We start from the raw sequence: 13,028 nt of genomic DNA, 5'->3' as shown, positions 1-13,028 counted from the left end.
TCCATTTGACATGTACTTTGAGGGTGCATCATTGGATTTGTTCAAAAATGGCCAAGGCAAAAAGTCACTTTTCAACTGGACAGCTGAATTGGACCAGGGGCAAAATTGTCCAAATGTCAAAATAATTGGAATTTTTGAATGGGACTTTTTCCAACACCTCAGGAATGGCATTTTAAGTGTGTTTGAATATTCATTTTGTGGTTAATGCACATGGTTTGAGTTTTGGGTTGAAAAATGAAATGCTAAAAATGGATCAATTACCACACACATGTGATTTTGAGAAATACTCAACCAATGGACATGAAACAAGTTTCTACACATCACATATGTCATTTGGGGATTGCTTGAGCTGTCAAAACAGCTGGCACTAGCTGTCATTGTGTATTTACCATTTTACCCTCCATTTGCAAAATTGCAATTTCACTAATTATGCCAAAATGCTAATTAACATGATTAGTGATGGATTAAGCTACCATATATATTCTAAAACACTTCATAATCATAACTGAATCTCACAATTACCAAAGTTGGATCTGAAATCATCACAATTCTCTCCAAACCCTCAAGAACACCAAATCTTCAATTTCATCAATCTTGCTCATTCTTCAACCAAATCACGAAATTCTTTTTGCATCAAGCTCCTTCAATCATCTTCTCCAACTGTTTGTGAAGAATGGAGCATGTGGAAGGCTAAATCGTAGCTGTTCAAAACTACCTCATCCATAGCAAATGCGGATTTCATGCTCTAGAAGCAACATCAATTGAAGCTGAACGCACATATCATCTTCCTAATCATTCTTGCGCATCTGTTTTGGATTAATTCACGCAAAGAACCTCTCTATCATCGCTGCCATTACAGGTTTGAGGTTTTTCGAATCTCATGAAATGTTCCATTCTCATATGCGTTAGAAAGAGTATGTTATGTAGGTCATGGATATGTGCTTGGTTTTGTGAATGGATGCCTGTAGCGTGAGAGATCTAGATTTAAAGTTACGAACATAAACCCTAGGTTGCTTGATTCGTGTGATAGAGGAACAATTAGGACGAATAGATTGGATATTTGGATTGTATGTGGAAAGACGAGTGCAACGACCATACGCATGTCCATTTTCGTTAACATTGAGTGTTCATCTTTTTTTTCAATTTTCTGGAATTTCTGTGTGAAGGAGACGATGAATTAGTGTGTTTGATCCGTGGAAGCGTTTGAATTTTCAAACTGGGAGTTTCCCGCTCCCGCCACTGAAAATTGCAGGATTGCCATTGTCATTTTTTAATTAATTCATTTAATTTCTAAAAAATATTTAACACTTTAAAAAATTCATAAAAAATAGTAAAAAATTCCTAAAAATATGGAGATTTTTTCCTTGACTTTGTTGACTTGCGTAGGATTTTTTTGACCTATTGGTCAAAGTTGTGCTTGGCAAATATTTTATTTGGCATAGGCTTTTCTAATGTATGTCACATTTTGATACATTTTGGCAATTTGATCATGAAATACTCATATCATAAAATAAATGGCTGAAAATTTTTGTGGTGGTTCTTGACTCATTGAGGATTATTTATATGTAAATTTCATGAATTTTTGATACCTGGTTAGAGAGCAGCAAATTCTGGAACTTAGGTGTGACAATTTGTGTCACACCTCTTGATGTCAACTTGTTGAATTTAATTGGATGACCTATGCATGTTGGAATTGGCTGAAATTTTGCATGATGACTTGTTGACATGTTAGGATGCTTGATGAATTTTTGTAGGATTTTTCACTGTATTTTCAATTTAATCTTGATTTTTCATTTCTGGTTGTTGAAATTGCAAGCTCATGTGATACATGTTGGTAGATTGATTGGGAAATCCTCATATTGTATTGTATGGCCATGAAATTTGATATGCATGAACTAGACACATGTTAGGACCTCCCTGTTTTGGTCTCATCCATTTCTTTTTAGTTTCCAATGAGATATGAATTTTTGAAGTGGATGTATGCATTGATGGTGTGAATTGGAGCATGAAATTGTGTCTGTTTTTGTTGATTTTCATTGACATGGTTCCATTTGCCCAATTGAGCTCAAATTTGACATGGTAGACCTTGATTGACCCCTGTTTAGGTGTATTAAATTTGAGATTTTTTTGATGTGTTTTGGCATGGCTTTGAATGCAATACTTCTGTTTGTATATTTGGTGCTTCATTTGAACCAATATGGATTGTTTTGTGCATGAATTGAACTTGATGGATGATATAAACATGAGACCAATGATGTTTGCTTGTGTTTGATGATAATTTGATGTTGGATGATGAATACCTTGCTGTTTTGAGTTTTTTCTTGCTTTTGGACCCTAGGCTTGGCCTAGTGGTCTAGTTACTAATGTTTGCTTGGTTTTTCAGGATCAAAAGCATAATGTACATGGAGAATGATACAAGTTGATTTTAATTGATGTTGTGGATGTTTGTACACTAACATAACATTGTTTTGTAGGTGTTGGAGCTTGGGCTTAAGCCTTGAGCTTGCTTTGTGTTGTATTGTTTAAACTGTTTGATTGTTTGCTGTACAATTTGTCTGATTGAATACTGACTGAGTTTGATTGTTTCCAGGTACTTTAGTTGCTCAGTTCCTTGTGAACTATTGCTTTGCTTTGCTTAAGCAACTTGCATTTGAGGTATAACCTTCTTACTTCATGTAGCCTGGAGACCCGGCTGTTACCGGGCCGGGCAAATTGTCTGAAGTCCTCCTTAAGAGGCAATGATTGTGTATGTTTATTTTTAAGCCCAAGCAGGGAAAGTCCTTCAAGTAAGGCAATTGGTGGAAGGTAGGGACAAGCAACCTGTCCCCCACTATTCAGTGAGTCTTCTCCTTGCTCCCATTACATGGTTGTAGCATTGAGATCAAAAGCCCAAGATCTGTTGTGTCAGAGTCGTCGAGTATAGAAGGGTTCCCCTATTCTGGACCCATGCTCATTTGTCAGCTCTCCCTGGTTAGGGATAAGAGCTGTGAGGTCTCATCCTCACTTCATCCTTTCATCTGCTTCACCTTAGCCTCGTAATGGCAAGGTTAAGAGCAAACATAGCCTGTACAGACGATTGCTTAGGCAGTCAAACCTGATTGATTGAGCCCCTTGTTTGGCTATAGTGCGTGTTATGTGGATATCTGATTGACATGATTGTGTGAGATGCCTGTTCTCATTTGATGTATGTTGATTGGTATGCTTGTATGCTTGTGTGTTAGCTTCTTTCCTGGTTAGGAATAGTTTGCTTATGCAAGTAGGTTAGAAACCTGAACTTAGGGCGACTTTGCATGACAACATTAGGCTCGAGTCTCAGCTCCCTAGTGTCGTGTTTTTCCCTCTGTTTCTGGTTAGGAGAGAGTTTCTCCCCTGCGTAGGGGAACTACATCGCCCTGATCCTCGTTCCAGACGAGGTATGTAGGCAGGTGGTCGTGCGGGACCACTCCGGGCGCCCTTTTATTTATTTGTTGGTTTGTTTGCTTTGTTATCTGATTATTTGTTTTGGCTCGGATGCCGACGTAAGTCCATTGATTGGCAGTCGGGCTCCACGTTTGCCGTTTTGTGCGTGTTTTGGCTCGGATGCCGACGTAAGTCCAGTGATTGGCTGTCGGGCTCCATGTTTGCCACCCTTGCTTGTTTGTATGCTTTGTGTTGTTTGGCGTGCGTAAGCCGAACTACAGTGGCTCTGATTCTTGTTCCAGACAAGATATGTAGGCATAAGGTGCGATACCTTATCGAGCTCGTTCCTCTTAACCCCACCTGCGTTCCCCGTGTGTGTGTGTGATGTTTAGCAACCTATTCTTTATTCTAGGACGTGGATCCCGTCGAGTACGACGGACGTGAGGGGTGCTAATACCTTCCCCTTGCGTAATCGACTCCCTTACCCTTTCTCTTTGGTCGCGAGACCATGTCTTTCCAGGTTTCTCTGAGCGTTTCCTTTCCCTATCTTGGGATAAATAACGTTTAGTGGCGGCTCTGTGTGTTTTTATTTTTAGGCTCGCCGGTTGATTTTTCGCAGGATGCGACATCGTGACTTACAACAAACCCTTGATTCTTGGTTGATCCAATCAAGTCTTGTCAATACCAATGGAACTTGGGCGTTGATAAGGTGTAAACCATAATCCACCAAAATGGATGATTGATCTTGACAATGACTTGATTCATCCCTTGACCTTTGTTTGTTTGCCTTGTGTGTGATCCCTTATTTGTGATCGTTGCATTCATGCATTCATGCGCATCATAACATTCATCACACGAAAATTTCAAGGAACTGAGGTGTTATTTGCAAATATTTTCAGATCATGGATTATGGACGAAGGAACACTAAGAAGTACAGTTTCAGATGTCCCAACTTGAAAGAGTTAAAGAAGCTAACATCTTTTGTATTAGATCCCTTGGACTTCAAACAACGCCATGGGAAGCCTCTATCTATCTTGTTTGCTGATGTGGTTGAAGGACTTTTGAGTGTATTAGTGCAGTTCTATGATCGTCTCTACCGTTGCTTCACTTTTCCGAATTATCAGCTTGTGCCTACGTTGGAGGAGTATGCCCGTCATTTGGGAATACATGTTTCTAACAAGGTACCATTTAGTGGATTGGAAGAGATTCCCAAATCTCATCTTATTGCTGAAGCTCTTCACTTGAAGAAGTCTGAGATAGAGGCTCATTGGGTGAAGAAAGGAGGATTGTTTGGGTTTCCATATGATTTCCTCATCAAGGAAGCTACTACCTTTGCTCAAGCCGGTAGTGTGGACACTTTTGAAGCTATCTTTGTGTTGCTCGTCTATGGATTAGCTTTGTTCCCTAACATTGACGGTTTTATTGATGTTAACGCCATTAGAATCTTCTTGATTGGGAATCTTGTGCCTACTTTGTTAGATGATATGTAATTCTATTTGCATCTAAGGAAATCTAAGGGTGGTGGAACTATTGTCTGTTGCATTTCTCTTCTGTACAAGTGGTTTATTTCGCGCTTGCCTCAGACACCTACTTTTGTGGAGAACAAACAATGTCTACGGTGGTCTCAGAGACTTATGTCTCTCACTAATGATGATATAGTTTGGTATGATCCTTCTTTGAGCAGCTTGGAGATTATTGATTGTTATGGTGAATTCTCTAATGTGCCTCTCATTGGTACGCAAGGAGGAATTAACTACAACCCTGCTTTGGCTCGTCGTCAACTTGGGTTCCCCTTGAGAGACAAACCTAATAACACTTTGTTAGAAGGTATTTTCTATCAAGAGGGTAAAGATCCCCAACATTTGAAGCAGAAGATTATGCATGCTTGGCATAAGGTGCATAGGAAAGGAAGATCGGAGCTTGGTTCACGCAACTGTGTAGCTTTGGAAGCTTACACTCTTTGGGTGAAGAAGAGAGCTTTGGAGTTGAAGATGCCTTATCCTTGTGAAAGACCTATGTCTATGGTTGTGGTTGAGCCATTAACTCTCCCTAACCAAGATGTAGAGGAGTTGGAAGACACACTCGCCAAGATGAAGTGAGAGAAGGGTATGTGGGAAGAGCATTTCCATGCTTTGAGCAAAAAGCATGAAGAGTTGCAGCTTAAGTCTAAGGACAAATATGCGCTTATTGAGCTTCTTGAAGATCGAGTGACAAAGAGACAGAGAGAGGTGGAGGTTTCATCTTCCTCCAGTATGCCTCATCCTTCCGTTGCTTGGAAGAAGATTGTTGATCACCTTTTCCTCGAGAAGACTTAGATGAAGGCTTCTTTCGAGACCGAGATCCGACACATCCGAAGGAAGTACGCGCATATAGCCAGATCTTCCGACATTGTTGTTAGGGATCCTTAGGATGACTAGTCTCATTTTCTCTTGTATTTTTCATTTGGCTTCTGAAATTGTACTCAGTGTAATCTTTCCAATTATATAAATAAAAGAGATTTTTATGGTCATATCAAATTGTTGCCATTATTATTTGCAAATAATATAGTAAGTTCCTTGAAAATAAAAATAATCAATCATTGCATTTCATGCATCATTTGCATAAGCAGATTTCTCTTTCGCCAGATGTCTCATTGGTGTTTCTTCTGTGCTTCAGCCAAGCTGATTCATCGGTACAATACTCGCGCCAATCACTCCAAAATTATGGAACATCTTGAGCAAGAGAATAGAGACTTGAAAGAGGAGATCACCCGCCTGACTGCCATGATCGAGTCAGTTTTAGCTGCACAAAGCCAACCTTCTCCAACGCCTGCAACTCCTCCTTCTCAGAGGACTATCATTTCAGAGGTGGCTACCTCTACTGTTCCCGCAACTGCTGCTCATTTCGCACCCAACATGCCTGCCGGATTTCCGTGGGGAATACCGCCAAACTTCGTGCCTGAAGGCTTTGTGCCTATATTTGCATCTATGTCGGCATCTAGCCTGGTCATGTCTGTGCCACCGCCTATCGTGCATACCCTGCCTCGTGTAAAAGACACCATTTATCATCCCGAGCCGTTTGTGGGCCCTGATGTGTATGAGAAAATGGATGAAATGAAAGATCAATTTCTTGAGCTGCGCAAGGAGTTGAAAACTTTGAGAGGTAAGGACCTATTTGGGAAGAGTGATGTTGAACAGTGTCTAGTGCCGAATGTGAAGATTCTAGTGAAGTTCAAAGTGTCTGACTTTGAAAAATACAAAGGGAACACATGTCCACTCTGTCAGTTGGTGATGTATGCCTGCAAGATGTCTATGCAAATAGATAATGATCAGCTATTAATCCACCACTTTCAAGACAGTCTGACAGGCGCTGCATTGAGATGGTATATGGGGTTGGATAATGCGAGCATCCGCACTTTCAACGGTTTGGGTGAAGCATTTGTAAATTAGTATAAATACAACATTGATATGGATCCCGACCAAGACCAGTTGAGATCACTGTCTCAGAAGGACAGAGAGACGTTTAAGGAGTATGCTCAGAGGTGGAGAAAACTCGCTGCTCAGATTACCCCTCCTTTAGAGGAAAAGGAGATGACCAAATTTTTTTTGAAGACCCTGAGCTCATTTTACTATGAGCGGATGATTGTCAGTGCCCTCAGTGATTTTACCGAAATGGTAAACATGGGGATGAGGCTAGAAGAAGGTGTCCGAGAAGGACGGTTTTCTAGAGAGGAGGTGTCGTCCAGCAAGAGGTACGACAATAGTTTCAGCAAGAAGAAGGACAGTGAAGCTAATGCAGTTTCCAGTGGGAGGCAAATGAGGCCTCAGATTAGGAGAAGTCAACCACCCCGTCAACATCATCCTCAAGTATCTTCTGTAATTCCCGTATTTTCAGCAAGTCAACCAATACCAATTCAACAACAACAACGTCAACAACAACCACAGCAACAAACAAACACCTACAACAACAACCATACCAACAATCATCAGCAACAAAATTTTGAGAGGAAGAAGGTCTCTTTCGACCCTATTCCGATGACATATGTAGAACTATATCCATCATTAGTCCTCAAGAACCTGCTACAACCGAGAAATCCTACGCAAATTCCTAAACCACTTCCATGGTGGTACAAGCCGGAACTCCGTTGTGCTTTTCATCCAGGAGCACCCGGATATGATATAGAGAACTGCTTTTCATCAAGGAGCACCCAGACATGATGGTTGTGCTATTTGTAGTGTCAATTCTAGAGGTTGTATGGTTATGAAGAGGGACATCCAACAGTTGTTGGATGAAGGCTTGATTCAGATTGTTCAATCCCGTCACATAGATGATGATGTCAATGTAATAGTGTTCGCTGTGAATTTTGGCGAACAACCTCTGGTTTACCAAAACTTGTAGAATTGGGTTACTTGCAGGATCAACCACACAAATCCTAGGACATGTGCAGATCTAGATGGTCTGGAAGATGTCTAGACTCACTTTCATATCTTTCATTTCTGTTCTCTAAGTGTTTTATGTCGAAATATGTTGACCAAAACGTCAAGTTGATGTAAACTTAACAAGATAAAGTAAATGGCGGAAAATAACTGATGAAATGTAAAATGTCGAAAAGGATAAAGTGCAGAAAGATAAATGACTGGAAAACATAAAAGAGATTTGTAAAGAACTTTAAACTTTATAAAATAAACTTTGAAGAAATTGGTGTTTGTTTACACATACATTTTCCAAATATGACTCTTTTCTCTCACACGGGTACTTTGAGCGTTTTCAGGAATTTTGTATAAGTAATTCTTCACACACTTTTTTCTGATAACAACTACCCTATTTATATACAAATAACATAACTGTCACTAACGGTTAAATCCTAAAACTGTGACGAACGGCTTTCATCTTTTCGCCAGATGCTTCCACGCGTCTTCTGTCAAACGTTACAACTTTTTAAATTCAAATTTACACTTTAAGTCGAAACGACGTCTTCCTTTAGGATTTTTTTTTGTCGAATTATCAAGATACTGCAATGTCTTCCATGTCTTGTCAAAGTACTTTTCTAGCTGCACATATCATGTCGAAATATCAAAGCTTCCATTTTTTGTCGAAGTGTCGAACCATCATTTTGTCGAAACAGTCATTTTGTACACCAAATCTCATGGCGTCGAAAACGCACGTATACAAATTGCCCCCCAGCAAAGACGTTTCGACTGTTGTTCTGGAGAAACAGTCATTTGTTGTCAATCAGTGCTTTGATGCCATGTCATTCAATCTTCATTAAATACAAGTCTGATAATCTCAATTCCCAATGCAGGTTCATCATTACACTTTCTCCACAATGTCACGTCTAGCCCACGTTCAGAGTTCACCTTCATCATTCCCTCACATCATGGTCTCTTTTCAACTTCCACCTCTTTATCATTCCCATCAGAAATGGCCACGTGTCCCACTAACACCATTACCATCTAAAACGTTTCAACATCTTCTTCCTATAAATACCCATAAACCTTTTCTTTAAACCCTTTTACGTTTCAGATTTCCTTTCCTCATACCCATTTCTCAAGCTTTTCACATTTTCTGAGAAATCTTCTCAAGTTTTTTTTTTTTTAGCAATGGCGCCTCAAAAACCTTCCAGCAGTAAACATTCCAAGAAGAAACAAGACTCAACTTTTCCTCCTGTGCATGATTTAAAAGGGCCAATGACCATTGGAAATCAACAATATGTTCCGGAACCTCCAAATGAGAAAGAAAAAGACTGCATCTATAAATCTCAGGTACTAATCCCTGTTTTTATTTCTGGAAATTATCACGCTATGTTAGGTCCCCTTCCAAATCCAGAGATTAAACCAGAGCGTTTAAAAGAATTTTTTCCATCTTACTTTCACACAAAACCCATAGGCGCTGGAAGAAAACCTCAGCCTAAAGAGAAAGTTGTAGAACAAAAAGATTCGTCGAGTTCGACGGATATTGGAGAGTTGGACTTAACCTATTTGAACTATCCCAGGATTTTTAGAACTTGCCCATGGTCGAAAGATCCCTCTGACTACGTATCTTGGTTAGATAAAATCGAAAAAGTTAAAGGGCCTTTTTGGAAAGAGGTAGGCATTTTCGACCTTATCCAGTTGTCGAGAGTAGGACCCAATATCTGCCCAAATATGCTTTTGGCTTCTCTCTACTTTTGGGATAGTACTTACAACACCTTTCACCTTCCTTGTGGTATGGTTACGCCTACCCTTTTCGACGCAGCAGCCATTGTTGGTCTTCACCCCAATGGTATATATTTCGACCCTACTGTTTTAAACGAAGATACCATTGCTTTCGAGACTAGCCTTGCACCCTACTCCTTATTCATGTCCTATTACCACAATAAGAGTACCACTGAAGTTTTAGATGTCGAACATATAGCTTTTTTAACACTATGGCTGTCCAAATATGTGTTCTGTTCTCGCTCTCTTCAAGTTGCCAAGAGATTTATCACCATAGCCAATCAGCTTCATGCAGGCACGAAACTATGCTTGAGCGAAATGATTCTGGCGAACCTTTATGAATCTCTGAGTGAGAGCGTACATTTTCTGAAAAACACCAAAACCCAAGGGAAAATCAACTTATCAGGACCTTTCTGGCTCTTGCAATTATGGCTCAATGCCACCTTTGAAGCTAATCTTCCTGTAGCACCAGAAATAGATGAAGAAGAAGTAAACAATAGGACTGTCGAATGGCCAAGATTAGTGCTACTAACGCCAACTGATGAAGGAATCAGCCTTCGACAAGCTTTTAAAAGCTATGTTATGATGTTTGCTAAAAGTCATCAATTTACTTCGACCATGGCACCTTTTGCTGATAGAAAAATCGGACCTAAGTGGTTTACCCAATAACTGCCCTTGGAGATGCAAAAGGACGAAAACATATTTCTGAATGTTTGGGAATCGTTCTTGACCCCTAGGCTCCTTTTTTCTTATCGTAACACCACTAAAAACCAAATTGCTTTGATAGTTTATCAACCCAACCTTGTTTCTAGACAGTTTGGTCTAATCCAAATCAAACCTCAACCTATATTCCCCAAAAAGGGGTCCATCATCTTTTATAACTCCCTTCACACTGAAGACGAAGGCAAAGAGCTGTCGAAGAAACTAGCTGATGATTCTCTCGACATTCGACCAGTTATTTTTCGACCATCATTCTTATGCACTCCTGAGTTTGATGAATGGTGGAAGGATTATTATTCCAACAAATTTTTTGACGTAGCTGCTTTTGCTACACATTTGACAAATGCTTTCGCTTTTGTGCTGGATCGGACCAAAAAAGGTATTCAACGACATATTAAGGAAATACAGAAATTTCAAAAATATTTTGAAACTGCGTATAGACCTGATGATCTTAGTCGAACCATATGCGAAGCAGCGGCTGAATTAAAACGCAAATTGACAGAGAAGTTTAAAAAACTGTCATTGCCTTCCAATCTTTCACCAGAGGCGCGCTATGACCTGGCTTTCAATTGTCATCCACCAAAGTTTCCTCCTTTGCCAACTGCTGACTTTGGGGTGGCGTTTGGTTTTCCTCTTCCAGACTGGTTCCTTTGTGGGGATTTTATGAAAATTCTTCGTCAAAAGTATCAAAAACCTGCTGAGCGTGTGGTTCCGACTAAGTATCATCTGGGAGAATATCCAGGACACCTTCATATTGGAATAGAACACGTTCGCGTGGAAGATACCATTCTTGAAGGTGTTCACAGAAAAATATGATTTTTCTTTCTGTTATTCTAACTGTCTTATCATGTATCTCTTATATTCGTTTCTGAATTTTCTTTCTTTCCTTAGCCGTGAAGATCCCTGCTAAGAAAGCTGCTGTCGAAGCGTCCCCCAGTACTGCTAAGAAGCCTTCGACAAAAGTACAAAACTTTTTCTCTTCTTATTATTTTCCTTCCATTATTCAAAACTAACTGGCTTTGGCCTGTATGACTAGGTAAGTCGAAAACCCTCAACAATCCAAAAGAAGAAGAGTGAAGAGGAGAGAAAAGAGGATAAAGTCCCTAGTGAAGAGTCTGGTGATGAATCTCCAGAGTTAGTCCCTCCTCCTCAGAAGAAAAAGAAACTCACGAAGGTTTCTTCCCAAAGGTCCATCGTCAACCCAATCAGGAAGGATTCTGCCAGTACTTCTCCTGCCAAGCCTCAGTCGAAAGATACGGGGAGTGGGAAATCCGGTTTTAACACTGAAATTCCTGAGGTAATTTTTTCAATTCGACAGCATATGTTTACCTTTCCTACATCTTTCTTCTAAATCTTAGAATTTATTTTTAGGAACAAGTGGCTGTCGAAGGAACGTCTGAGAAAATTTTGGAGGAAACAGCGCCAGAGGAAGATATCCCCGCAAGTGACCATGACATGCAAACCGTAGAAGAATTTGACACTACAGTGGGTGAAGCTTCTGAAGATGAATCTCCTCCTCATCCAGGATTACATGTTGCACCTCAGGGTGATGATATTGAAATGGAGGTTGTCGTCGAAGATGATCCTGAAGATGGAGCTGCCAGAGATGGGGACAACCAGTCGAAACGAACAGAGGTTGAGCCTACTTCGACGCGAAACACTCCTCCTGCTCCTGACCGGGCCCAAGGGAGTGGCAAATCAACTGGTTCGACCAGTTTTTCTCGCGAGGAGCTTGAGAATCTCAAAGTGCAAAGACCTTTGGAGTATCTGAAAGCCATGCTTAGCACCCGTTTTAATTTTCAGGATTCTTCGCAGAGTAGTTCGACCACTTCTGGGGCAACTTCTGAAGCACCATCACTTGGCAACCTCCTGACCAAAATCAAAACGAAAATCCTTGATGTCGATTTGTTTAAAGTCTTGGAAGAAAATTCCCTTGCTCAAATTGGTCTTAAGAAAATTCTGAAGCAAGTGAATGTCCTGGAAGCTTCTGCTGAGATTGGAAGTTTTGTGATGCAGTTGATGACTCTCATTGACTTGGCCACTGCAGATCTCCATCGTCAAAGGGATCTTACCAATCAAATCTCCTCCAAGTCTGAAACTCAAACTGCTGAATGGGATGCTGTTTCGACTTCGACTGACAAAGTTTCAAAATTGCAAAAGCTCTCTGAAACGTATGTCGAAGAAGTTGCTGCTTGCAATGACAATATTCAAAAATGGAAAACACAGATAGCAGCACTTCAAGAAAAGATCTCTCAAGAGGAGAAACGTAAGGCATCCATTCAGCAACCCAAGCAGAGCGAGATTGACGAAGAATTGAGGGTGGGTATTCGACATGCAGAGAAAGCCCATCAACTTAGTCAGGAGATTGAGACTCTCTCTACTCACAAAAGTCTTTGTGATCATCGACTCCAACTCCAGAGGCAGAAGTTTGCCACTTTGAGGGATACTTTTGCCAATTTTAATTTTTAGTCGAATTTATTTAGCAACTCTCAGCCCTTTAAGGCTTTCTTTGTAATAACTTTTGAATGCCATTTTTATTTGGCCCATCTTATCACAATTATATTTTGCACTTATTCTGTTACTACTTTTACTTCCTGCAATATAGGCTTATATTTTTTCAAATACTTGCCATTTATTCTTAGGATTCTCTTATCCTTCTCTATTTCTTCTATTTCGTACGCGCCGTTTGAAAATGTTCTCAAAACCTGGAAAGGTCCCTCCCATTTAGGAGACCAC

General features: G+C 40.2%; 1 protein-coding gene across 1 annotated transcript; it reads left to right on the top strand.

Annotated features, from left to right (window-relative positions):
- The first annotated feature begins 9,521 nt into the window (after positions 1-9,521).
- LOC127105856 (uncharacterized) lies at positions 9,522-12,325 on the top strand. The gene is made up of 5 exons (XM_051043069.1): positions 9,522-9,639; positions 11,184-11,254; positions 11,329-11,589; positions 11,664-11,997; positions 12,309-12,325. The coding sequence occupies exons 1-5, from the start codon at positions 9,522-9,524 to the stop codon at positions 12,323-12,325; spliced, it is 801 nt and encodes a 266-aa protein (XP_050899026.1).
- Positions 12,326-13,028: the final 703 nt, after the last annotated feature.

Source organism: Lathyrus oleraceus, chromosome 1 (genome assembly GCF_024323335.1).
Source record: "Lathyrus oleraceus cultivar Zhongwan6 chromosome 1, CAAS_Psat_ZW6_1.0, whole genome shotgun sequence".
Lineage (NCBI taxonomy): Eukaryota > Viridiplantae > Streptophyta > Magnoliopsida > Fabales > Fabaceae > Lathyrus > Lathyrus oleraceus.
The sequence above is the reverse complement of the archived record's forward strand: the minus strand, read 5'-3'. Positions and strand labels throughout refer to the sequence as shown.